General features: G+C 52.8%; 1 protein-coding gene across 1 annotated transcript in view; it reads left to right on the top strand.

Annotated features, from left to right (window-relative positions):
* WNK2 (WNK lysine deficient protein kinase 2) overlaps positions 1-27,215 on the top strand; it is a 124,479-nt gene that overhangs the window by 79,164 nt on the left and 18,100 nt on the right. The window contains exons 12-25 of the mRNA XM_021671904.2: positions 1,890-2,183; positions 2,744-2,793; positions 3,590-3,758; positions 3,849-3,965; positions 7,711-7,881; positions 7,984-8,029; positions 8,584-8,703; positions 16,351-17,183; positions 17,546-17,615; positions 19,876-19,964; positions 20,058-20,746; positions 24,782-24,996; positions 25,996-26,187; positions 26,978-27,076. Of these exons, the coding sequence (XP_021527579.2) occupies positions 1,890-2,183; positions 2,744-2,793; positions 3,590-3,758; positions 3,849-3,965; positions 7,711-7,881; positions 7,984-8,029; positions 8,584-8,703; positions 16,351-17,183; positions 17,546-17,615; positions 19,876-19,964; positions 20,058-20,746; positions 24,782-24,996; positions 25,996-26,187; positions 26,978-27,076 (3,154 nt within the window). The remainder of the gene's footprint in view (positions 1-1,889; positions 2,184-2,743; positions 2,794-3,589; positions 3,759-3,848; positions 3,966-7,710; positions 7,882-7,983; positions 8,030-8,583; positions 8,704-16,350; positions 17,184-17,545; positions 17,616-19,875; positions 19,965-20,057; positions 20,747-24,781; positions 24,997-25,995; positions 26,188-26,977; positions 27,077-27,215) is intronic.

Raw genomic sequence — 27,215 nt, 5'->3', positions numbered from 1 at the left:
CTTCCCTCATCCAGGGCTGGTCTGGTAGCCTTGGTGTGGCTTGCATTGGGGCACAGGGCATCTATCTGAGGTCTGCCCTTTAAAGAGCACCTTCTTAGGATGAGGCAGGGTGACAACCCCATCTTAGGGAGGGTGAGGAAGCCAGGCCAATAGTGAGGCGGGGGCTGGGGGCAGGTGACGCTGCTGGCTGCAAGGGTGATCATGGTGGGACCCAGGACCATGTTCTGGTGTCAGGTCTTGTGGAGACCCCTTGGCAGCATGCTGGCCGGCTGTGAACGGGCGCTCTGGAACACAGGATATGCACCCTACTGATGGGAAGCCTTCCCACAGGGATCCACAGCCCTACAGCCCACTCATGTTTGGGGGCTTACAGACTATTGTGTTCAAACTTGAGTGAGGGGAGAGAGGCTGGTGTGGGAGCCTTCCTGCCTGGGCCCTCTCGCACCTAGGCCTCCTCACCTGGGTCCTATCCTTCTTGGCATTTTCCCACCTGGGCCTCCTCTCCTGGCCTCCGCCCACCTGGCCCCACCCCAGCTCTGAGCCTCATCAACCCTGTAACTGTGGCACAACCAGGCCTTTTGAGCCTCAGCCTCCGCAGGAAAGCGGCTGGCAGAGCTTAATGTGAAGGGGCCTGGGGTGGAGCCTCCCTGGTGCCAGGTGCCCCCAGCTCCATTAGTGTTGAATCCAGTCTGGAGTAAGATGCCGCACTATGAGCCATTCCTCCTGGCCATCACTTCTTGCTGTCTCGTCTCCAGAGGGTTTTGTGCGTAAAGAAGGAAGGGATGGTACGTAATGGATAGCAGGATGGCATCTGATTAAATAGTGAGTGGGAAGAATCGCATCTGTTCTGCGGCCCACCTGAGCAAGTGCTGTTGGTCCCAGCGGCAGGTTTAGCGGCAGCTCAGAGCCTGCTGGTTCACAGTCAGGTCTGTTTCTCAGAAAGCCGAGGCCCACACTGGGGAGCAGGAGGGAGACCTTGCTGTCTGGGCCTTCCTACCTGAAGAGCCTTTCTGGCCACAGTTAGTAGCTAGAGAGGGAACCCTGTGACTTGTGGGGGTCACTGCCAGACTCAGTGGCTGTCCCTGCTGTTTGTCCAGGGAAGGGTCCAGAAGTCTGTTGATGAGCTGGGCCGGCCACCCCATGGGGCCCCTGAATGCAGCGGCTGCGGTATCTGTCTGTTCAGGAGGGAAGTGGCCACCTGCCAGGCTGGGGCTTGGTATCTCTGACCCCACCACTGGCTGCCAACAAAGGGTCTCAGGGCCAGCAGGCTCAGTGAATGTGGCTGTTCCTTCCAGCCCTGAGAGGTGAGAAGTTCCTCTAAATTTTCAGCCTTCTCAACTCCAAACTGGGGGCAGAAGACAGAGGGCACTTGTACTTTCCAATTCATGGTCCCTCCTTCCCCACTTGTTTTACCTTTTACTCCCAAAGAGCTTTTTAGAGAGAGAACAGTGGGGAAGCCAAGCCTGAGCCACAGTCGCCCTCTGGAAGGTGGCAGGTGTTGGTGGCAGGTGCCCTGTACGTGCTCTGACCAGGGACCAGATGGGGCAGGTTGCCCCAGGCCCCAAGGGGTGGTGGGGGCCTGGCTCCGATGCTGTGTCTTGCCCTCTGACTCTTCAGCTGAGCTTGGCAGGTTCATAGATGGAGCCCTGTTCCTGGCCTTTCTACACAAATAGACTTACACAGAAAGGGGCATGAGAATGCCCATTCCTATTTGCTTCTGCTCACTCCATCCACTAAATGTGCTCTGAGACAGGGCTCCCCTTGGGGAGGGTGTGGACTGGAGAGGGGTATTCCAGTCTCTGCCTAGGTGTTCACGGACACATCTGGGCACAGGCCCTCAGTGAAGGCAGCATCGAGCCTGACTTGCACCTTGTCCCCTGTGCCGCCAGATTCTGCTTGGCCACCCAGCTCCCTATGCTGTAGATGTCACTGCTCAGGTCCCCACTGTGCCTGTGCCCCCGGCTGGGGTCCTCTCCCCGCCTCTGCCGGAAGTGCTGCTGCCTGCTGCCCCTGAGCTCCTGCCTCAGTTCCCCAGCTCCCTGGCCACGGTGTCCGCCTCTGTGCAGAGTGTGCCCACCCAGACAGCCACGCTTCTGCCACCAGCAAACCCGCCACTGCCTGGTGGGCCTGGGATCGCCAGCCCCTGCCCAGCTGTCCAGCTGACGGTGGAACCGGCCCAAGAGGTGTGTACTCCTCCCTGCAACCTGTCCCATGACTGGGTAGTTGCAGCCACCAGGGGTCTGCACAGTGACCTGAGGTCTTAGCCCTAGAAATCGGGGTTGCTTGGCTCTGGGACAGCCACCCAGGGCCTGTTCTCATCTCTCCCTAGATTTCACACTTTCTGTAAGCCACATCAAGACAGAGGGTGTGATTTTTATAGACATAGTTTAGAGGATGCTTTCCCTGGGACAGGATGCAAGAGACTGGGAAAAGCTTTCATAGAACCAGTGTGTCCTTTTTGAGGGATGTTCAAAGTGGGTTACATTTTTGGAAAGGAAGTGGCTCCCAGCTTTTATGAATCCACTTGGCTCCAAGTGTTTCAACAAGATAAAAACCTCCAAGCCTGCCCCCATTGTGGTGCCCCCTGGGTCGTACCCACCTGGCTGCAGAAGAGAGCAGGAGAAGGCAGGGGAGCAGGCTGGGCCGAGGATGTGGGGAGGGAGAGCTGACTGTGCGCGGCTGTGCCCACAGGGAGGCGGGAGCCAGCATGACCCGTTCTCTTTTCTCTGCGTTTTTATTTCAGGAGCAGGCCTCGCAGGACAAGCCGCCCGGCCTCCCGCAGAGCTGTGAGAGGTACTGTGGCCCAGCCTCAACTTCGCAGTACAGGTTGGGGGGGCACAGGCCCATACAGCCACTCAGCCTGGCTCTTTGCTGCTGCTTCCCATGGAACCCACTGCAGTTTGCCCTGATGCCTTTAGGGCTTTTTCAAACATTACCTGCTGGAGCCTCAGGGGCCTCCTCTCTGGGTCTTGCCAGCTGTTGTTGGAGTTTTGGTAGTCTGAGGCCGCTGGCTGGGCTCTGGGTCCCTGCTCTGGTTTGCAGTACTGAGAATGTTCCCGAAGGGAGAGGCTATGAATGGAGTCCGCAGTGCCCAGAGACTCGGAGGGGGCTGGGAGGGTGAACCTCTGTATACAGGGTTAAATCCAGACCAGATCCTGGGTCTTCTGACCTCCTGGGCTACAGGCACAGGTATTTTAGGAAATGAACTGTGTCCTTATTTGAACTGTGACCATTTGTTCCACTCTCCAGTGGTACGGGGCACTGCCTGTGTTTGGCATTTTGCAGACTGCAAAACAGATTGGCTTCACAACAGTGGTTGACGTGTTTCTGTTGTCATGGCACAGATGGGGAAATTGAGGCACAGGGGCCTATTTACAGGTCAGGAGACTGAGAGGACCAGGGTCATGCAGCCAGTAGCTAGGAGCAGGGAGCAGGGTGTGGGCCCAAAAGTAGGCTTGGGGTATGCTTCCATAAGTCACAAATTTGGGCCCTGGAGACTCCACACTGTTCCGTAGAAGCCGACTTTCCCCACCAGAGATGACCTGCTGGTTGTCCTTTGGTGCCATTAATGTTCTTGGTTTTTGTCCAGCTATGGAGGTTCTGATGTCACTTCTGGAAAAGAGCTGAGTGACAGCTGTGAAGGCGCCTTTGGAGGGGGCAGGCTGGAGGGCAGGGCAGCCCGGAAACACCACCGCAGGTCCACACGCGCGCGCTCCCGGCAGGAGAGGGCCAGTCGGCCCCGACTTACCATCCTGAACGTAAGTGGGCAGGGCACGTGAGGGGGCCGAGGCCGGTGCACGGGGCACGTGGTGTGTGCGCACAGCAGGGGCTGACCGTGCCCTTTCCAGGTGTGCAACACTGGGGACAAGATGGTGGAGTGCCAGTTGGAGACGCACAACCACAAGATGGTGACCTTCAAGTTCGACTTGGATGGGGACGCGCCTGACGAGATCGCGACGTACATGGTGAGGTTGGGTCTGGGTGGCTTGGCTCCTAGTGTTCCTTGGGGGCGTATGGGCCCGAGCAGAGCGCCACAGGCCACATGTTGAGCCTGACTTTGTGTGGAGGTGTCAGTTGGCCCAGGGGCTTTTCAAGGGTAGTACTGACCATTTACTCCCCGGGCTCTTCCCCACAACGGGCGGAAACCCCTTGAGTTTGGAAGAACAGCTTGAAGGATGTGTCCCTAACCTTTCTAAGATGCTGCTCCCTGAGGGCTTCTGAAACACCTGAGCCTTTCCTCCAAATACAAGGAAGCCTTGTGGATAGGTTCCTTGAGTAAGGCATGCGGAGGGCATCCCAGAGTCTAATGTCCTGTGGTCCTTGCTTAGAGCCTCCTCCAGCCTCCCCAGCTAGGATGTGGGCTCCAAGCCCACCCAACTCTGCCTGCACCTCCCTTTGGAGCCACCCCTCCCTGCCTGTGTAGACCAACCTGAGTCCATAAGCACCTTGTAGGCCTTCACAGCCCCACACCTGTGGTCCCTGGCACCTGACCCAGGCTGGGAGTGGGGATCGTTTTCGGGCCCTTAGAAGCTCTCCAGCTGAAAGCACACACGAAGAAACACATGGAAAGGATGCATGTGTGTTCGTCAAATTTCCTGGTCCATCTGTGACTGCCTTCCAGGAGAACATTCTCTCCAGACCATTATTCCTGCATTAGTGAGCTTTAGGAAGCCAGGTCCTAAAGGGGCTGACAGCACACTGGACAGTGTTGTAGCTCTCACTCTAGATGGCCACCAAGTGCCTGGAGTGGGCCAGCATGAGTAGGGAATAGAATATTCCATTCAAGTTAAAAACAGAGATTGCCCCATGTGTCTACCTTGCAGCTACCCCCTTGGGCTGCATCACCCTGGCCACCCCTGCCCTGGCTTCATGAAATCCTCATGTGGGCTTTGCAGGGGAAACCCCTGGCTTTCTGCTTCTAGGGAACAAGTTCCTGCCTTAGTGTCTGCTTTGCAGAGATAGCTTGGACAAAACCCTCCCAGAGCCCAGGCCCAGGGCATAGTCCCCTGCAGCATTAGAGATATTCTTCTGACACTTGTTACAGTGGTTGGGAAGACTTTATTCAGGACTGTGGCAGTAGGGGAGAGAGAATGAGTTTAACTGAACGCAGCAGAGACCACAGGGGAATCATAGCCAAGGAGCAGTGTGGGGATGGGTGGCTGAAAAATAGCTAAGAGGAGATGTCAAGGTCAGGGATTCTGGAGAAACCCTTGTAACAGGATCCTTGCTGGGGGCAGGTGAGAGGCTTTGTTCAACCTCAAAGGTGGGAGATGAGGAATATGGTCAGATGTGAAGGCTGGGAATTCTCACTACAACTGGCTTAGGCTGAAGACAGGACAAGGCCTAGTCGGAGGGTCAGAGGCGCTAGATGCACTTTGGTTAGGGAAGAGTCTTTGTCAGCAGACAGCAGCTGGTTCTTCGGCACAGCAGGAATGCCAGATCCTCGCTGGGTTGCTGAAACTGGAGAACATCTCTTATCTTACTGTGTCTTTAACCTGTGTCTTGTGTTACTTTATACACACATGTTTCAAACATGATAAAGAATAATAAAGTGAATGCCTGTGAAGTTATCACTCAGCCACATCAGCCTGTGTCGTGTCCACCGATCCCCTGGTTTCAGTCTTCTATGTATCTCTGTGTGTGAGTCTTTGTGAGCTGCACACATGTAAGTCCTGCACAGTAAGTGATGTGGCTATTCTTTAGCTGTGTGCTTTGTAAAAGTAGCATCTTCTCAGACTTGGTTTTTACACTCAGCACTCAGATACTCCTCTTATTTTATTGCCTTTTCTATCATCTTAGTAAACCAAGTCACCTAGCATACCTGTCTGAAGTAAGCATGCTACAGATATACAAATTCAGTCCATAAAAACAGCCCAGCAGTCTTCCCCGTCAACCTGTTCCTGTCCCGGGAACAGACTGGCTCCAGGGGCCCAAGTTGAAGGGTGGGTGTGTGGCCAGTGGGACAGGCGCTGTTCAGACAAGCTCCTGCCTGCCCTGTGGACTTTCTTCCTGGGAGCGTGAGGCACCAGGTGTCCCTGAATGTCCCATCAGTGGTTAGAGGTCTTCAGGCCTCAGGTTCATCATTCTAACCGTAATGACCTTGCCAGCCCCTTAGAAAAGGTGGAACTGCAGAGGTTTCATTTAATTGGCATGGATTCTAAAGTCAGGTTATACCTGGACCCTGTATTTTTAGATTTTTGTTTTATTTTCAAATTAATTTTATTCTCAACATACTTAAAAAAAGAAACATAATAGGAAAACATTTTCTACTTGCAAAGGGGTTCTAGTTCAATTTCGTTTAGTGAAAGTTTCACAGAATTGGAACATTGCCTAAATTCTCGCATGGAGCACTCCTGTCACAGCTGGCAGGATGCTTCACCTTTGGCCACAATATACTGTTCCTCGTAAGACAACATCGCAGTCACACGCTACACTAAATTAGCTCAATCACAGAACACAGCACAAGCCAGCACTTTGTCTAGGGGTGTATGCAGGTGGTACTCCTGGGGATGGGGTCTGGGGTGCCAGGGGAGTGTGGGGTGCAGAGGAGCCCTGCTTTGCAGCCAGCTGGTTAAGTAGGGCAGATGGGCCCATCCCAGAAAAGGTCTGGGACCATGGATGCCCCAGGCCAGGCCTAGAGCATCTTGGTGACTGTAGAGGTGTGTAGGTGGGAGGAGGTGCCATGGCAGGAAAGAGGCAGGGTATGGACCCCACTGGGTGGTGGCACAGGCTGACCTCTTTCATTGGTATGGTTTTATGAGATGCACAGCAGTCTCTCTGCCTGAGTGGCCAAGGATGTAGCCAGAGCCAGGTGTGAGCTTGGGGCCATGTGCCCACAGTGAAAGTTGGGGACTGCGGATGTGTCCTGAGCCCCTGGTCTGGAGGCTTCATGATTTCCAGGCTGTGGCGTGGGACCTCCCCTCAGCCATGACAGGAGCTGCTCATTGGACATCAGGCCATGCTTGCGTGTGTGCCGGGGCCATAGTTGAAGGTCAAAGGCTGAGGCTGGGAGAGCTGGAGGTGCAGAGACCGACAGGTGACATGGGGCCCTCCTGCTATAGCCTTCCCATCCCGCTGATGCTTTCTATCCCCCCACAACCTCCTGCTGGCTGGAGCCTTTGCCTTCAATCCCACCCTCCTTATCTGTCATGACTGCCTGGGCACCTGTGCCCAGGTGGACCCCCTCCCCTCTTCCCAGTCCCCGTCCTTGGCCCCCTCCATCCTGTGTACTCACCTGCTCTGCAGATGGCTGCACCAGCCTCAGGGTCTGTAACCAGCTCCAGCTGGGGCAGGACAATGACGGCTCAGGTCCCTGGCTTGGAGCAGGGAGTTGCTGGCTTGGAGTCAGGAGTTGCTTCTTAAGATGAAGCTGTTCTCCTCCCATCCTGGGGCCATCCATCTCACTTGCTGAGCTGTTCAGCCCCTGTCTTGGGGATTGCACCCCTTCCCCATGTCTTTCCCTGGGGCCATCCATGTCACTTGCTGAGCTGTTCAGCCCCTGTCTTGGGGACTGCACCCCTTCCCCATGTCTTTCCCTGGGGCCATCCGTGTCACTTGCTGAGCTGTTCAGCCCCTGTCTTGGGGACTGCACCCCTTCCCCATGTCTTCCCCTGGGGCCTGGTATAGGGTAGACATCCGTCAATCCAGATGAAGACCCAGGGCAGTCTTGACCTTGCAGCTGATCCTCATTGGTAGTGCATCTCTTTGCAGGTAGAGCATGATTTCATCCTGCAGGCTGAGCGGGAGACGTTCATTGAGCAGATGAAAGATGTCATGGACAAGGCAGAGGACATGCTTAGTGAGGACACGGACGCTGACCGTGGCTCTGACCCAGGGACCAGCCTGCCACACCTCAGCACCTGTGGCCTGGGCGCCAGGGAGGTGAGGTTGTGAAATCCTGGTTGGGGGGTGGCAAGAGTGCGGCAGCTGGGCAGTGGGCGCGGCAGCTCAGTGGACTCGTTTCTGACCCTCCACCTCATTCAGGAGAGCCGGCAATCCCAAGCCAACGCCCCCGTGTATCAGCAGAACGGTGAGTCTGTAACTTCCTTCCCTGCTTTTCAGCAGGCGTTTGATAAAAGCCCCTGCTCAGCATATTATCAGGGGTTTGGCCATTGCATGGGGGGATTATGGAAGCATGTGGTGACCAGGGGGCTCCTGTCTGGGGACAGCTGTCCCGTCCCAGGAGCTGTCACCTGCAACTAGCATCACGGCCTTCGTGGATGGTGCCTTGGGCATCCCAGGAGCCAAGCCTACGCCAGGGACCCTCTTGGGAGCTTCTGGGTGCCAATGAGGCACCCCAGGTTGACTGTGCACCCCTTGTCCTCTGGTATGAGGGAAGAGCAGGCAGAAACCCGTCACTAAGGCCTCTTTACCAAGGGGCCTGAGGAACCACCTGCTTCATGGAGGGAAGTGATAGGGATTATGACTGGGAATAGTGTTCTCTGCCCAGACCCTTCCTAGAGAAAATCCCATAGGCTAAAGGAGTTCCCCAGACCTTTGGTGCCAAGTCTGGTGCAGGTGGTGGGGGTCACATCGGCCTGGAGAGACACTCACTCAGCGCGCTGTTTCTGTTCTGCCCTTCAGTCCTGCACACTGGGAAGAGGTGGTTCATCATCTGTCCAGTGGCTGAGCACCCCACCCCCGAGGCCCCTGAATCTTCGCCCCCACTTCCTCTAAGCTCCCTGCTGCCAGAAGCCAGCCAAGGTATGAGCAGCCAGTGCCCACCCAAGCCCCTCCTTGGTTCACTTGCAGGCCTCCTTCTGTGCATGACCCAGCTGGTATGTGCCTGGTGTCCAGGGCTATACAGGGGCTCACCCTGCCCTGTCGCTCACAGTGCAGGACATCCTGAGGGGCTGTGTTCTTATCCCTGTTTTCCACTGAATCAGCTCAGTCAAAGCAGCTTCCAGGCTTGAGTCTGCCCTGCTAACCCACCAAGCAGGTGGCTCGTGTGGCCGCACAGGTGTGTGCTGAAGAGCTCCGCTACCCTTCCTCCGCAGTGTTATCCTGGCGACTCCTTGCTCCCATCCCTTTCCTCTGTGCCGCACACCTAGAGCAGACACGCCCCTGTTGGTTCTACTTGCTTTGTTGGGTGGAGGGGGAAAGTCCCTCTTGGCGTTGAGACTGTGATTTTAAAGTGTTCACACAGGCGTTGATCACCGTGCATTGATCTGCACCTGTACCTCCCCATACAGATGCCAACAAGCCTGTGCTTTGGGCTGTCAGTTAAATCTTGATGGTCTTTTGGGAGGCTAAAAATTGTCACTTGAACAAATTTAAGGTTTAATCCCCTATCAGTTGGCAGGGAAAAGTTACTGATTATATAACTTGACATAACCTCATGGCACATTCATGAAAAATATGTGTAAATCTTTTTAAATTTTATATCATGTGCTTCCAATGACTTCCATTATCTTTTGGAGATTTGTTCCCGTGGGGGACAGGTCAGCCTAATAATAAAATCCAAATGAAGCCACCAGCTGAAACAAGGTGATCTCAGGTAAAGGGCTCGGGCCCACGGAGAAGCAGGCTTGCCTACAAGATTCAATTTTTAAGTAAGAATATGTTCATATATTACTTCTAGATTTTAGTACACACACACCCAATTATAAGAAAAACCCTTCTAAGAGCTAAGTTTTCCTGTGATATAGGGTGCACGGGACACTGGTGTAAGTTTAGGGGACAGTCTGGTTAATAGAAAGGAGTTAAACCCTCTTTATGCACTGAGTGACCTCAGGAAACCTTTTAGAGTTAGTTTCTTTTTCTATTAAAAGAAGGAAGAATTGGTGACAGAACTGTTAATTTGGATTAACCATCCACTGATAATGACCCAAAACTGATAAAAGTCATCTATGTGAAGGCATTTGAAATCTGATCATAGTGGAGAATTACTAGGCTGGGGTGCAGGGGAGGATGGAGACATAGGGGTGTGAGCTGAAAACAGAAACAGACAAATCCACAACTATAGTTGGAGACTCCAACAGTCTCAATAATAAATAGAACTAGTAGACAGAAAATTAGCAAGAATATAGAAGATCTGAAAACACTATCAACCAACTTGACCTAACTGACATAGATAGAACACTCCCCTCAAAAACAGAATACATTTTTTCGGGTACGTATAGAACAATTAATATATCCTGAGTTAGTTATAAAACAAAAAAACAAAACTTAACAAATTTAAAAGTATTGAATTTATGTCAAGTATGTTCTCCAATACAGTATAATTTAAAATTAAATAACACTTCTAAATAATTTACAGGTAAGAGAAAAAGTTGGAAGGAAAATTAGAAAACAATTTGAAATGAACAAGAATGAAAAGATAAATTTGTGGGATGTAGTTAAGGCAGTACTTAGAGGGAAATTTATAGCACTAAAATGCTTAGATGAAAAAAGAGGTGTCAAGTCAATAACTCAACCTTCTACCTGGAGAAACAAGGAAAACCTATAGCAAAATAAGTCTGAAGCAAGCACAATGAAGAAAATAAAGACGAGCAGAAAGCTATGATATCTAAAACAAAAATAATAGACAAAAACCAATGAAATAATGAACTTATTTTTTAAAAAGTTAACAAAATGATAAACCTTTAGCAAGACTGTAAGGAAAAAACAAAATACCAATACTAAAGAAAACATGTAAAATATCAATAACAGAAATTAAAGAGGTACATTACTGTAGATAAAGGTTAATACTGCAATAGTCTGAACAAGCCTACAAACAGAAATTGAACAATTTAGGTGAAAGAGACTAATTCCTCAAAAGCCACAAACTACTAAAAGTCAATAGAATAATCTGCATAGCCCTAAACCTATTTTTAAATTCATTCTTTTAATAATGAATTTATAGTTAAAAATCTCCCCAAAAAGAATTCTCCGGGCCAAGATAGTTTCACTGGTGGACTCTGCTAGACATTTAAAAGAAATATAACACCAATATCTCTTCCACAAAATCTATTCCAGAAAATAGAAGAGCAAAGAAGACTTCCCAAATCATTTTACGAGGCCAACACTGCCCTGATTTTAGGGCCAGCCAAAGACAGTACCAAAAAAGAGAATGATAGACCAGTAAGTTTCATGAACATAGACGGAAAATGTTCTCAAAATATTAGCAAGTCAAATTCAGCAAAATATTAGAAGGACAGCATGCCATGAGAAAGTGGGTATATGCTGGGAGAGCAATATTGAAGAATCAACAGCATGCCATGAGAAAGTGGGTATATGCTGGGAGAGCAATATTGAAGAATCAGTCTACCATGTTAATAGTCTAAAGAAGGAGGAAATATATGATCATAATAGTTGATACAGCAGAATCATTTGACCAAATACAACATCCGTTCATGACAAAAATCCTTGGCAAACCGTCCAGGCACAATTGCCCACACCTATAGTTCTAGCTACTTGGGAGGCTGAGGCAAGAGGATCACTTGAGGCCAGGAGTTCAAGGCTGCAGTGTGCTAAGGTTGTGCCTGTGAATGGCTGCTACGTTCCAGCCTGGGCAACATAGCAAGATCCTTGTCTCTCTCTCTTTTTTTTTTTTTTAAAGATAATACTTCTTAGCAAACTAAGAAAAGACGGGTACTTCCTCAACCTGATTAACTTCACACGCGCACACACACACACAACATAAAATCCCACTGTTTATAGCATATTTAGACCAAATGTGTTCTCCCTAAGATAAACAAGGCAAGAATATGTTTTCCCCGATCTTACTCAACATTGGACTGTCTTAGCCAGACTTAAAGACAAGCAAGAAACAATGAAAGCAATACCATTTATAGTAGCTCCCCCCAAAAGGATATATATAAATACAAATTTAACAAAACATATAGAATTTGTATGCTGAAAACTAGAAAGTACTGATGAATCAAAGGTTACCTAACTAAATAAACATACTGTGTTCATGGATTGGAAGACTCAACACAGTAAAAACGTCAGTTCTCCCCAAATGGATGTATAGATGTATTGCAGTAACAGAAATTAAAGCAGATCACTTTTTATAGATATGGACATTCTAAAATTTATATGGAAGTACAAAGGAAATAGAAATGGCTAAAATTGTTTTGAAAATGGAGAATCAAGCCAGGTGTAGTGGCTTACACCCGTAATCCCAGCACTTTGGGAGGCTGAGGCAGGTGGATCACAAGGTCAAGAGATCGAGACCATCCTGGCCAACATGGTGAAACCTTGTCTCTACTCAAATACAAAAATTAGCTGGGTGTGGTGGTGTGCACCTATAGTCCCAGCTACTTGGGAGGCTGAGGCAGGAGAGTCACTTGAACCCAGGAGGTGGAGGCTGCAATGAGCTGAGATTGTGCCACTGCATTCTAACTTGGCAACAGAGCAAGACTCCGTCTCAAAAAAAGAAAATGGAGACTCAAGTTAGAGGGATCACATTACTGAATATTCAGTTTACTATAAAGTTACAGTAATCTAGACAGTATAATATTGGCAAAGGGATTGGTACACAGATCAGTGGAACAGAATAGAGAGCCCAGAAATAGACCCACACAAATATGGCCATTTGATTTTTTTGAAAAAGATGCAAAAGCAATGCAACAAGAGATAATCTTTTCAATAAATGTTGGAACAGTTAGTCATCCTTATGCAGAAAAAAAAAAACCTTTACCCTAAGCCTCACATTTTACTGAAAACTTAAATCAAAATGGATCAAATGTGAAATGCAAAACTGTGTAACTTTTACAAGGAAACATTGGAGAAAATCTTTTTTGATCTGTGCCAGGCAGGAGTTCTTAGACCTGGTACCAAAAATATGACATATAAAAGAGAAAATGGGCCGGGCGCGGTGGCTCACACCTGTAATCCCAGCACTTTGGGAAGCCAAGGTGGGTGGATCACCTAAGTTCGGGAGTTTGAGACCAGCCTGAACAACATGGAGAAACCCATCTCTACTAAAAATACAAAATTAGCCAGGCGTGGTGGAACATACCTGTAATCCAAGCTACTCGGGAGGCTGAGGCAGGAGAATCGCTTGAACCCAGGAGGTGAAGGTTGTGGTAAGCCGAGATTGCGCCATTGCACTCCAGCCTAGGCAACAGGAGTAAAACTCTGTCTCAAAAAAAAAAAAAGAAAAGAAAAGAAAGAGAAAAAAAAAAGGATAAATCAGGCAGTGTCAAAATTAAAATCTTTTGCTCTGTGTAAACTACTGTTAAGAGAATGAAAAGGCAAGCTACAGACTGGTAGCAAATAATGGCATATCACATATCCAACATAGTGTCTGTGCTAGAAATATATAAAGAATTCTGAAAACTCAACAGTAAAATGAACATAAGAAATGAGCAGCTCACTTGACCAGACACTTCACTAAAAAGGGTATAAGGATGGCAATTAAGTACATGAGGGGGTGTTCAATATCATTGACTATTGGGGAAATGCAAATTAAAGCAGCCACAGGGAGGCATCACTGCATACCTGTTAAAAATGACTAGACTGCACCAAATCTGAGTGTGGCTGTGGAACAGCTGGAACGCATACATTCCTGGTGGGGATGTAAAATAGTACAGCCATTCTGGGAAACAGGCTGTTTATTTATTATTATTATTATTATTGTTGTTGTTGTTGTTTTGAGATAGAGTCTCTCTGTTGCCAGGCTGGAGTGCAGTGGCACCATCCCGGCTCACTGCAACCTCCACCTCCCAGGTTCCAGCGATTCCCCTGCCTCAGCCTCCCAAGTAGCTAGGACTATAGGCATGCACTACCACGCCTGGCTAATTTTTTTTTGTGTGTGTGTGTGTTTTAATAGAGACAGGGTTTCAGCACGTTGGCCAGGATAGTGTTGATCTCCTGACCTTGTGATTTGCCTGCCTTGGCCTCCCAAAGTGCTGGGATTGCAGGCGTGAGCCACTGTGCCCAGCCAGCAGTTTATTATAAAAGACATACTTACTATATGTCATAGCAGTTTTACAGAATGACAACTCTGTAGAAAAGCAGGCAAGAGACTTGAACAGGTGTGTCCTAAAAGAAGATACCCAGATGGCCAGTGAACACAGGAGAAGGTACTCGATTGGATTAGGTTTTATCAGGGAAATGCAAATCAAAACCACACCTGTTGAGATGGCTATTTCCAAAAACAAAAGACAGTAAGTATTGGCCAGGGTGTGGGGAGAGGGGACCCTTGTGCAGCCTGGTGCGAGTGGAAATTAGTACAGCCATTATGGAAAACAATGTGGAGGCTCCTCAAAACATTAAAATAGAACGACCATATGATCCGGCAATCCCACTGCTGGGTGTATATTCAAAAGAATTGAAAAGAAGATTTGGAAGAAGCATCTGCTCTCCTGTGTTCATTGTGGCATTACTCACAATAGCCAAGACACGGAAACAACCTAAGTGTCTGTTGACAGATGAATGGATAAGTGATACATATGCGCAATGGGGTACTAGTTAACCACAGAAACAAGAAAACTCTACATTTTCGACGACATGGATGAACCTGCAGGACATTATGCTATATGAAATAAGCCAGGCACAGAAAGACGATTCATTCCTCTGATAACGCGGTATCTAAAACAGTCAAAGTCATAGAAGCAGAGGGCAGAATGGAGGTTGCCAGTGGCTGGAGGGAGAGGGAACAGAGTTACCGTTGAGTGGGCATAAAGTTTCAGTTGTATAAGCTGAGTAAGCTCTAGAGCTTTGCCCCACATCATGGTGCCTGTAGTAAACAATAGAGTACTGTGCTTTTAAAAATGTGTTAAGACAGCAGATCTCATCTTAAATGTTTTTTCCACCATTAAAAACAATAACAAACCACAGTGAGACGCCATCACACTGCCCTGGGGTGCTCAGAGGCTGCTGATGGTGGGGGCATTGGCTCTTGCTTGGGGAAGCAGCTTAGCACCCCCACATAAGGATAAAGGGGATCAGTGACCAGCAGCTCCCCACTGGCATGTGCCTGGTGGAACGGGTGCACACTGTGGCTCAGTGTTAGCTGTGGTCCCACCTGGCCACAGCCCAGCAAGCACCAGCAGAATGGATGTATGCATTGTGGTGCAGTTGTATAAACACAACAAGGACCCATGTCACAAACACGGGTGAGAGAGGCCAGGCACCACAGAATAGAGTACCATTCCATTGAGAGAACATGCAAAACTGAACCACAGTGTTCAGAGAGGCAAACGGTAAGTCCGTAAAGAAGAGCAGAGGAGGAAATCCTTGTCAAATTAGTTTATCTTTGTCGGGCCGGACAGAGGATGGGGGCCAAGGGAGTCTGGGGTCAGAGGGCAGGGCATGAGGGTCCTAGTAATCTCCCCGTTCTCACCTTTTACTTTTTAAACAGTTTTTTTTTTGTGTGCATTTTCTTTGTGTTTTTTGAAAACACAAAGGGGGCCGGGCGTGGAGGCTCACGCCTGTAATCTCAGCACTTTAGGAGGCCGAGGGCAGCGGATTGCTTGAGCCTTGGAGTTCAAGAACAGCTTGGGCAACATGGTGAAACCCAATCTCATGCAACAAATACAAAAATTATCTAGCTGTGGTCCCAGCTACTAGGGAGGCTGTGGTGGGAAGATGGCTTAAGCCTGGGAGGCAGAGGTCGCAATGAGCGGAGACTGTACCACTGCACTCCAGCCTTCATGACAGAGCCAGACCCTATCTCCAAAAAGAAAAAAAGGCTGCTGGTGGTGGGGGGGCTGGGTTGCATTTTCAAGTAAAGAAAACTGGGCTCCAAGGCCAAGTAAGTTTGAGAAACACTGTTCTGTCACTTCTCAGATGCCCACGGTCCCTGTGAGCCCAGTGGAGGCTCCGTGAGCTCCTGCACAAGGCACTGTGAGACTTGGTTATGCCACTGGGGTTCTGGATTCCTCCCACAGGGTCACTCTCCAGCCCTGGCTGTGCTTCTTACCCTACCAAAGACGGGAGGTCTGAAGGTTCCAGGCTCCTGCTTACTCCTGGGCACGGAAATGTGTATAGCTCACTACTTAAACTCTTTAATTTTTAAATTTCATTGGAAAACTTTTGTCCAGTGCAAGATAGACAACAGCCGAATGTTTCTGGAGCTGTCTGTAAGGGTGAGGGTGTGGACAGACAGATGACAGACAAGTAACAGCCACAGCTGATGGTACCCGTTACAGAAGGCACAGGAGGAAGGATGGTGCTGTTTCAGCTGCAGGGGACACGGGGAACCTAGAGGTGGCTCAGAGACCTGTGGGAGGCATTACAGGAAGCAGCAGCCAGGGCTGGGCTGAGCTGCAGGCAGGCAGGACCATGGTGTGTCAGGAAAGAGAGAAAACCAGCATACTGGGGCCATGGCCAGGCCGTGTAAGGCATCTTTCTATCAGGGAAGAGACAGGTCGATAGGACCAGTGTAGCCTGGTGCAAAGGCATTTTCCCCATTTCTTCTAGATCCAGTACCCTATAAAGACCAGCTGTCCTCGAAGGAACAACCTGGCTTTCTAGCCAGTCAGCAGCTTCTGAGCCAGGCGGGCCCCAGCAACCCTCCTGGGGGGGGCCCGGCCCCATTGGCCCCCTCCTCCCCTCCTGTGACTGCTCTACCCCAAGATGGAGCAGCTCCAGCCACCAGCACCATGCCAGAGCCAGCGTCAGGAACTGCCATCCAGGCAGGGGGTGCAGGGACCCCTCAGGGGCCCACCAGTGAGCTCGAGACCTCCCAGCCACTAGCGGAGACTCACGAGGCCCCACTTGCTGTGCAGCCCCTCGTGGTGAGCCTAGGACCTTGTGCTCCAGCTCCAGAGGCCGCCTCAACCAGGGAGGCCAGTGCCCCAGGGGAGCCCCCGCCAGCTCCTGCACCTGAGCCCAGCCCCCACAGTGGAGCCCCACAGCCCTCCTTGGGTCAACCCACTCCCCTGCTTCCTGCCGCAGTGGGGGCCATCAGTCTGGCCACCACCCAGCTCCCAAGCCCACCCTTGGGGCCCACCATCCCCCCACAGCCGCCCTCGGCCCTGGAGTCAGATGGGGAAGGGCCGCCCCCCAGGGTGGGCTTTGTGGACAGCACCATCAAGAGCCTGGATGAGAAGCTGCGGACTCTGCTCTACCAGGAGCACGTGCCCACCTCCTCAGCCTCAGCTGGGACCCCTGTGGAGGTGGGCGACAGAGACTTCACCCTGGAGCCCCTGAGAGGGGACCAGCCCCGCTCGGAGGTCTGCGGGGGGGACTTGACCCTGCCCTCAGCGCTTAACGAGGCAGTCACAGGGCGTGCCCAACCACCCCAGGCCTTGGTGAGTAGCTGCCTTGTCCCAGAAACACTGCCCTGGGTCAGGGGCCGGGGCCGGGGCCTGGGCCCGGACTTGGGGGTGGCAGGCATCCCAGCTATGCAGAGCCAGCCGCATTCAGGTCCCGTCCCTCTCTTGGTGACCCACCCACGTGTGTCTGACTCACCCATGCACATTTTGCAACAAGTGGCCCCTGTTTGGGGTCATGCTTGTTTAACGTCAGATGACGCAGCCCCATCCGTGCACACAGAGGGGCTGGGGCAGCCCAGGGGCGGCTTGAGACGAGGGGAGTGGATTTGCAGATAAAACTGCTGAGATGTTGACGTTCGAGCCTCATGGCTCTTCTCTTTTTGTGTTTCTTTCTCCAGGTGGAAAAGTCAGAACTGGCCCCTACTCGAGGGGCCATGATGGAGCAGGGCAGGTCTTCATCAATGACAGGTAACAGCTCACTGCTCGACCCTCCATTCGCAAGGGCTTCCCGGCCTTCTTGCCCCAGAACTTTCTGCATCTGCACCCTCATCTTTTATCTTTTAAGTGATAAAAGCATTTCTTAAAGATTCTTTTATCTGTAAGGGTCCTTTAGCATCTAGGATAGAGCCCAGACACAGCAGGAGCCCATCATGACTTAATTTAAGCTTGTCCTATGTGTGGCCCATGAGCTGCATGTGGCCCAAGACGGCTTTGAATGGGCCCAACACAAATTGGTAAGCTTCTTAGGAGATTTTTCTTTTTCTTTTTCTTTTTTTGATTTCTTTTGAAGCTCATCAGTTATCGTTAGTGTATTTTATGTGTGGCCTAAGACAATTCATCTTCCAGCGTGGCCCAGGGAAGCCAAAAGATGGGACACCCCTGACTTAATTAAGCCTACTGAGTTCTAGAAGGAACCACATGCTCACACTCCAGGGAGAGGAAGTCCTCTCTGGAGATGGATAAGGCCCCAGTGGTGGGTGCTGGGATGTTGCAAGGACTACGTCACAGCTCCCGGACTCTCCGGTGGCTGTGGGTCTGCGCACGTTCTGGTGGGCCCATCCTAGCGCCTGCTCTTCTTCAGCAAGGTTACAAGATGCCCGCAGAAACCCAGGCTTACTTCAGCTAAAGCAGGGCAGTGTGGCGAGGGGACGCTGTGACTACTGGGAGTGCCAGAGGCCAGGGCAATCCCTGAAGACCTGGCTCGGGGCTTTCCCTTGTGGCTACTGGCCGCCACCGCGTCTCTGTGGAAACACCTTTGCTTTGCTTCTCATTTCATTATCTGCATGTCTCACTCTCCCTTCTAAGGGGGCTAAATTGATCTTGTGAGGTCTGAGATTCCTTCTCAGCTCAGGGTTTCTTGGGGGATGGGCACGATATGAATCAGAATTCCCCTGAGCCTCCTAACAAACCTCAGCGCACATCAGCCACAGGCGGGAACTCAAAGTCCCAGGCCACGTTTATTTGTAGACACCAGACTATAAGAGGGGTTGGGGCATCTGGCACTGGGGTCGAAAGCCGTGCATGCAAAGAAATGGTGATGTTTAGCCCGTGGAAGATGAGGGACGGAGCAGTAGAGTGTCTTTGTAAAAGGGTGAAAACGAGAGGTCGTGTTGGAGTGCCAGCCCCAGCCATGCTGGGCTGCCTGTGGCGCCCCATGAATTCTGACCTCGTGCCGTGAGATGTGTCCCATGGACGCCTTTGGCAGATGAGTAAACTGAGCTTCAGTAACTTGAAAATGATACAGCTTACTCTTTCCAGAGTGTGGAACTCATGGGGAAAGCTCTAAGGGGACAAATTCTAGTTTGGCAAAAATGACCTTTCCTGGCAGTCGGAGCCATTTAGAAGTAGAGAGAGTGCATTTGACAGTGAGCCTTCTATCCCTGGAGATGGGCATGGGATGTGAGGAGGGGAGTCAAATGTTGCCACAGGTTGGGGACATGTGACTGGGACTGGACTGCATCTCCTTGGGAATCTGATGTGGTATTGTTCCCTTGTGAGTTTCCACATGGGGTGTGCGAAGGAGATGTGTACGTGTGCGGGCAGCCCCAGCCTTCCCAGAGGCTCCGTCCACCCCTGTCACCGTCCCCGTGGCATATAGGTCAGGTTCATGCCCCAGCCTGCCCATGAGTTTCTTTTGCCACGTGAGGGTCTCGGCTCAGGAGAGGCCCCCACATCAACTTGCTTGACTTCTCTGGTTGGCTCTTCATGGCAACCTTGGGAAAGCTGATGAGAAATAGCTCCGTAGACAGCACCGAAACAGCTGCAGGTGCAGTGGGTGAAAGTTTTCAAGACACCGTGGGAGCGGGGCTGGAATCTGGCCCCACTGATGTGCACGGTGAGACCCTCTCATATCAGACAGTGGGGTGAGACAGCAAATATTCAGGTGTACAGGTGCACAGAGGGCCTGGCTTCCCAGAGGGTGCCCGGCCTTCAGGTGCACAGAGGGCCTGGCTGCACGAGGGTGCCCGGGGCTGATGCCTCTTCCCATGCCCAGGTTTGTTGGGCATCTGTCATGGAATGCCGTGGGGCCGAGACATCATGATGTATTTTCAGTTTCCAAAACTGCTCTGAGCACACACAACTGGCTCCTCCCAGTGCCCACTCCCATTGTCCTGCCTGGCTGGCGGCGCTCCCGTGGGATCACGTTGGGCTGCTTTGGGTCAGCGGTGAGGCATCTCTGCCTCTTCCTTCTCCTTCAGCCCGAGTAACCTTTTCAATGTTCCCACAGCAGAGTCGTCTCCCAGGAGCATGCTGGGCTACGACAGAGATGGAGGGCAGTTGGTCTCAGACTCCCGTGTGGTGCCCAGTGCCCCCCAGGTAAGGGCGACTTGACAACCCCTGGCTGGTTAGCAGGATTTACTCTGTGCTGATGTTCACCTGAAACCTCTTCATCTCTGCTTGTTTCCCAAGGATGTACCTGCTTTTGTGAGACCTGCACACGTGGAGCCCACAGACAGGGACGGTGGAGTCACTGGAGAAAGTTCAGCAGAGCCCCCACAGAGTGCCATGAGCATTTCCACACCGGGTGGCCAGGTCAGCCACCCCCAGACACTCGGCGCTCAAGCTTCGGGGTCCCCTCAGAAACATCCAGAGCAGCAGGATGGCAGCTCACCAGCCAAGACTGTGGGCCGTTTCTCGGTGGTCAGCACGCAGGACGAGTGGACCCTGGCCTCCCCCCACAGCCTGAGGTACTCCGCCCCACCCGACGTCTACCTCGACGAGGCCCCCTCCAGCCCCGACGTGAAGCTGGCGGTGCGGCGGGCACAGACAGCCTCCTCCATCGAGGTCGGCGTGGGTGAGCCCGTGTCCAGCGACTCTGGGGACGAGTGCCCTCGGGCAAGGCCCCCGGTGCAGAAGCAGGCGTCCCTGCCCGGGAGTGGCAGCATGGCTGGCGACTTCGTGAAGAAGGCCACCGCCTTCCTGCAGAGGCCTTCTCGGGCTGGCTCGATCGGCCCTGAGATGCCCAGCAGGGCGGGTGTGAAGGTCCCCACCATCAGCGTGACCTCCTTCCACTCGCAGTCATCCTACATCAGCAGTGACAACGACTCAGAGCTGGAAGACGCTGACATAAAGAAGGAGCTGCAGAGTCTGCGGGAGAAGTAGGTCCTGCGGGCAGGAAGCACTCCTGTCCGGGCTGCAGCACCTCTTCCGTGTTGTGGGGGAAGCCTGGTGCCGGGGCTGAAGTCCTGGCAAAGCAGCACCCACTTGGAGCTGCTAAGCAGGGCGACAGAGCAGTGATGAAGGCTTTTTTTTTTTTTTTAAGAGAGTGAGAGAGGAGAGTCTAGCTCTGTCACCCAGGCTGGAGTGCAGTGGTGTGATCTTAGCTCACTGCAATCTCTGCCTCCCAGGTTCAAGCGATTCTCCTGCCTCAGCCTCCCGAGTAGCTGAGACTACAGGCACTTGCCACCTAATTAGCCGGTCTAATTTTTGTATTTTTAGTCGAGATGGGGTTTCGCCATGTTGGCCGGCCTGGTCTCAAATTCCCAACCTCAAATGATCCACCCGCCTCAGCCTCCCAAAGTGCTGGGATTTCAGATGTGAGCCACCAGGCCCAGCCTCCCTGTGGCTTTGAGTAGAGAGTCTCCCACTCAGTCCTCCAGGCTGGGCCAAAAACCACCCTGCTGTCTTCCTGGCTTCTGGCTTCTCTGGGGGCCGTGCCTCCTCCTGCTGCCCTTGGGGGTATGTCTCAGGGCATCACTGAGCCACGTCTTCCTCACTGTCTGCCTCTCATCTTTCTTCCACTCTCTCTTCCCTCTTTCTTCCTCTCTCCTCCTCTGTCTCCCCCTCTCCCCTTTCACTTCTTCTCTCCCTGTCTCACTCCCCACCCCGGTCTCTCTGTGTCTGCCACTCTCTCCTGTCTCTCCTTTCTTTGTCTCTGCCTCCCCCATTCCATCTTCCTCTTTCTCCTTGCTGCTTTCCCTCATCCAGCAAATACTTACTCTGTCCTGCTGCAGCTCGGGGGTTACTGAGATGTCCTTCAGGATGGGAGGGCTGACACCAAATTCAGCAGTGCCTGAAGGCATGTTGTAAGTCTGGTCCTGTTGGAAATCACAGACTTGTGTGGGAAGAGCCGCGCACATCTCCTTTCTCTCTTGTCAATCCTCTCTGTGCACCATGTACACGGAGGGTAAGAGAGTGTCTGCCCAGACTGGTGGGATGGTGATTGCTATGCATTGAGGGAGAATATAGTGAGTGTCTGTGTGTTTGTGCAGAACTGAGGAGAGGTAACTGGAGCTGCTGAGAGAGGCAGGAAGGCAGGGATGGGTGGAATCACATGGCCCAACAGATCCTTGATGGAGGCCAGAGAGTGGATAAGGCCAAGGTGGGCATGACCTAGAACCTTTTGGGATAGAGGGCAGCAGATCCTGGGCATGTTTGCTTGGCAGGAATGTCACTCAGGGAGCCAGCGGTCAGCAGGCACAAAGGGGAGCTGAGATGTGGCCAGACCACAGCCCAGCTGCGGCTGCTACAAAGAGAGGCTTGCAGGGGGCAGGCAGGTGTGGATATAAGAACACTGGGGAAAGGAGCTGCTGTAGACTGAGAGCCTGTGTCCTGGGTGACGGGCCAGGAGCCAGGGGCAGAGGGCAGAGACTTGAAATGGCAGAAGCAGTTGGGAGCCAGGGGCAGGTGGGGCCTAGGGAAAGGGTAGGGAGAGGACCAGAAGCACCTCAAAGGAAAGAGTTCAGGGAGCCTAACAAAGGGAAGGTGGACCCTGGGAGGGCCATGGAGTCCAGAGGGAAGGAGGGACCATTTAAGAGAGGGTGGGGAAGATTTTCAGCCTCAACTGTGAATTGACGTCTGATCGGCAGTAGCCAGCAGGTCCCCAACCTTGCTTTCATTTGAACCCCCTGAATACCGAGGTGTCTGTGCCTCACTGCAATGTTTCTGCCATAAGCGCTGGAGTTTCCTAGGGCTCCAGGAGCCCTGTGCTGGGCCCAGCCTGCACTTTCAGACGTGCCAGGCCTCCCGGCTCTGTGGCAAGCAGCCAGGGGGCAGCTCGGAGTGGGCCAGGGCACCCCCAGTGTGGGAGCCACATTGCAGTCGGGGACTGCAGGAGATGGGCCATGTAGGTTTGGCCTCGGAGCAGAGATCCAGCCTGAGGTCCTGGATAAGATGCTCCCCTGCCCACAGCCGCTCCCCAACCCTGGGGCAGTCAGTGCTCTCTTGAAATAGTACTCCCTTCCAGAAGATCATCCGGTGCTGTGTCTCCCTGGTGTTTGTAGGGAGAAAGCCACTCAGAGTTATTTCTTTATTTCGAGACAGAGTCTTCCTCTGTCACCCAGGCTAGAGAGTAGTGGCGCATTCTTGGCTCACTGCAACCTCCACCTCCCAGGTTCAAGTGATTCTCCCACCTCAGCCTCCTGGGTAGCTGGGATTACAGGCGCCCACCACCACATCTGGCTAATTTTTTTATTTTTAGTATGGACGGAGTTTTGCCATGTTGGTCAGGCTGGTTTCAAACTCCTGACCTCATGATCCGCATGCCATGGCTTCCAAACAGAGTTCTATTTATTTTTTAGTAGCTAGAGAAAGTCATTTAAAAAAAAAAAATGGTGTTGAAGATTCAGGAGTAAAATCAGAATTTGCTTCCTCATTTCTCACCTAGTTTTGCTTACCATCGAAGGAGGAAGGGGTACTTGGGGTGAAGTCGAGGGGTTACAGGCCTCCAGCTAGGGCACCTGGGCTGGACTTCAGCCTTGCAGAAGCTCAGAGGACTGTGATGCAGCAGGGAGGCCCAGAAGAGAGCCATGGCTCCTCCCATCCTCATCCTCCCCTCACCTTCCTCTCTCCTCTCCATCTTCCCCTCTCCATCCTCCCCTCACCTTCCTCCCCTCCTCATCCTCCCCTCTCCATCCTCCCCTCGCCTTCCTCCCCTCTTCATCCTCCCCTCTCCATCCTCCCCTCACCTTCCTCCCCTCCTCATCCTCCCCTCCTCATCCTCCTCTCCTCATCCTCCCCTCTCCATCCTCCCCTCGCCTTCCTCCCCTCCTCATCCTCCCCTCTCCATCCTCCCCTCACCTTCCTCCCCTCATCCTCCCCTCCTCATCCTCCTCTCCTTATCCTCCCCTCTCCATCCTCCCCTCACCTTCTTCCCCTCCTCATCCTCCCCTCTCCATCCTCCCCTCACCTTCCTCCCCTCCTCATCCTCCCCTCTCTATCCTCCCCTCACCCTCCTTCCCTCTTCATCCTCCCCTCTCCATCCTCCCCTCACCTTCCTCCCCTCTCCATCCTCCCCTCACCTTCCTCTCCTCATCTTCCCCCTCCATCCTCCCCTCACCTTCCTCCCCTCTTCATCCTCCCCTCTCCATCCTCCCCTCTCCATCCTCCCCTCACCTTCCTCCCCTCTCCATCCTCCCCTCTTCATCCTCACCTCACCTTCCTCCCCTCAGCTTCCTCCCCTCTGCATCCTCCCCTCCACATTCTCCCCTCCACCTCCTCCCCTTGGCCCCCTCCCTTTGGCCTCCTCCTCTCTGCATCCTCCCCTCCCCCTCCACCCCTCTGCATCCTCCTCTCACATTTCTCCCCTCTGCATCTTCCCCTCCGCCTTCTCCCCTTGGCAGTTCTAGACTCTGCGCTTGCCCACGGCCAGTGATCCTGCATTTCACCTGCAGGATGATGTGGGACCCACTGCAGTGGCCCCATATTGGTATGACATGGCCCCTGAGCAGTAGTGAGCATCTCGCTGACTTCCTCATGCAGTGCTGTGTTGGTCTGAGCTGCCTTCCACTCTGTTTCTGTGTGTGGAGGAAATAACACACATTTGCCTGATAAACGGCGGTGTCTTTGGTACCTGGCACCTGCTGATTTCCCCTCATCTGTGTTCATGTTTGGGCCTTTCATTGCAAGCATCAATGGAAGCGTTTTGAGTCTGGATATTTGAGGCTCCTTAGCCTGGCCTGTGCCATTGGGAGCGTCGATGCCAGAGGCCCCCACCCTGGCACCTTCCAGTTTAGATAGGAACACTGTGCCATTTTACAGCTTCTGTATGGCCCTTCGAGTGGCCCAGGCCAAGGCACCAGCAGGGCACCCACCCTGCACCCCCTGTCCTCCCACACCACCTCCCTCCTGGAGGGCCTGGTGGTGTTGGAATCACTGAGGAAGCCCACCAGCACTCCCTCCTGTCCCCTCTGCAGGCACCTGAAGGAGATCTCAGAGCTGCAGAGCCAGCAGAAGCAGGAGATCGAGGCTCTGTACCGCCGCCTGGGCAAGCCGCTGCCCCCCAACGTGGGCTTCTTCCACACGGCACCTCCCACTGGCCGCCGGAGAAAAGCCAGCAAGAGCAAGCTGAAGGCGGGCAAGCTGCTGAACCCCCTGGTGCGGCAGCTCAAGGTCGTGGCCTCCAGCACAGGTCGGCCTCCGGGAGCAGGGTTGGGATGGGAGCGGGCCTGGGGACCCCTGAGTGAGCCTGGGAGGCAGGCTCCATGCACATGTGACACCCTCGGACCTGGAAGACCAGTTGGGGTTGTGTCCTTACTGAACCTCCTTTCCCTGGATCAGAGGAGTCATTGCAGCATGAAGGCAGCCCTGGTCCTCTGTCCTCATGCAAAGAGGGAAGGCCCGTGAGTAGGAAGGGGCTGCTCAGAACTGGGCCTGAGTCTCTAGGTTATGGCTGTGCCAGGGAAGCTCAGGCTGCCCTCCCTTACCTGCTCCTTTGCAGGGCACTGCGTGGATGGATGGTGGCTTCTATCTTTGACCCATTTCTCCAGTGTGTGCCAGCCATGCAGCTGCTTTTGGGGGCTGGGGGAGAATGGGAGGATGGTGATGATCTCCCAGTCTTGTTAAAGGTGACACCTAGTCATTGAGTGGCACTGGCCTCGCTCTAGGCAGCCACTAGCCCACATCCCTGCATGTCGGGGCTTCCTGAGGCCTTCTGAGTAGCACTGCAGCCTGCTTGCTGGCTGAGAGCCTTGGCATTCTGGGCTGGAGCCCCTGTGAGCCCAAGTCCCCAAGCGTGCCAGGCAAGCCGCTGTAAGCTCACCATAAGCCCACAACCTTTGGGGCACACATCCATGAATTATACCCGTTAGACGAGTTCAGAGCCAGTTCCCAGAGCTAAGGGAGACTGAGATGGGAAGTGCACAGGCCGCTGACAGCCTGAGTGTGTCTTCTGTCGCTATATTTGCACAACGCAAGTCCATCCACGGCAGTGGGGGCTGGTAGAGACTGGGCATTCTTTGATCTTCCCCAACACTCCTACGTGGGAGATGTGGCCATGTGCCCGTGGTCTGCAGGAGACGCGAGCTTTCCCAAGGTCACCCAGCAACGAGCGGGCAGAACAGACTCGACCCACACGGCCCCGTCCTGGCGGCGCCTCATCGTGCCTGTCGCCTCTTCTCCCCCCGCCCAGGTCACTTGGCTGACTCCAGCAGAGGCCCTCCCGCTAAGGACCCTGCCCAAGCCAGTGCGGGGCTCGCTGCAGACAGCACGGGCCTGAGCGGGAAGGCAGTGCAGACCCAGCAGCCCTGCTCCGTCCGGGCCTCCCTGTCTTCGGACATCTGCTCCGGCTTAGCCAATGATGGAGGCGGAGTGCGTGGCCAAGGTGATTTCCAGCTTGCCTGTCTCCGAGCATGTGCTAGCCACATAGGGCCTCAGTGGTGTACCCAGGAGCACGCCTGTATGGTGTAGAGGGGTTGTGAGCTGCGGCAAAGGCTGTTGAGAGGCTTCTTTTATAAAGGAGAAAAAAAAAAAAGACATAGTCTTTGGATGAAAATAATGGAATTGCCCCAACCACCACCAAGTCTTGCTGTAAGCAGCTCAGGGGGAGGTGATGCTTTGCTAGAGCGGACCTTGGGGAAGTGGCTAGGACTGGGGAGGGTAGGGGACCTGGCATCCAGCTGTGTGCTCCAGCGCCAGTTCCCAGGCACTGGCTGCCCCACCCCCACCCCCACAGCAGAGCCAGATGGTGCTAAACACCGGGTCCTTCCAAAGTCCAGAGGGACGGCTGGGGGTACGAGGGCACAGCTTTCGAGCTGGGAGTTTGGCCTTGAGGAGGAAATTCTCTCATCAACGCTGCGTGGACAGCAGCAGCTGCTCAATAAGGTGCTCTCCTGTCCTCACCATCTCTGTCCAGAGAAATCATGGTGACCATGAAGCCACCCCGCCCCGCCCACCCCACCCTGCCCGCCCTTCTCCGGGCCGCTTCTCTTCTGCTCCTCCCGCTGCCTCCTTCCCATTACATGGTCAGTGGCTTTGGCGCTCCGGGCTGGGCTAGATGGAGCCGTGGATGTTAAGTGACGAGGCTGGTGTGGCTGTTGGTGTGGAGGAGGAATCGCAGCAACCTGTACTTGATGAGTGTCTCTTTGTTTTCTTCCCTTTATATTCATTTGCAGGCTGGACGGTTTACCACCCAACGTCTGAGAGAGTGACCTATAAGTCTAGTAGCAAACCTCGTGCTCGATTCCTCAGTGGACCCGTATCTGTGTCCATCTGTCTGTATTTGTTCTTTTGTATTTTATCACCTCCTGGCCCTTGGTTTTCTCCCTCCACCCCCTCCCTGTCTTCATTACCTTTCATACATTTCATAGGATGCCTCCCCCACCCCATCGAAGTCACCTATTTAATACCAAA

This window comes from Aotus nancymaae, unplaced genomic scaffold, assembly GCF_030222135.1.
Source record: "Aotus nancymaae isolate 86718 unplaced genomic scaffold, 86718_ANA_hifiasm-v0.15.2.pri h1tg000041l, whole genome shotgun sequence".
In the NCBI taxonomy this organism is placed as follows: Eukaryota; Metazoa; Chordata; class Mammalia; order Primates; family Aotidae; genus Aotus; species Aotus nancymaae.
The sequence above is the reverse complement of the archived record's forward strand: the minus strand, read 5'-3'. Positions and strand labels throughout refer to the sequence as shown.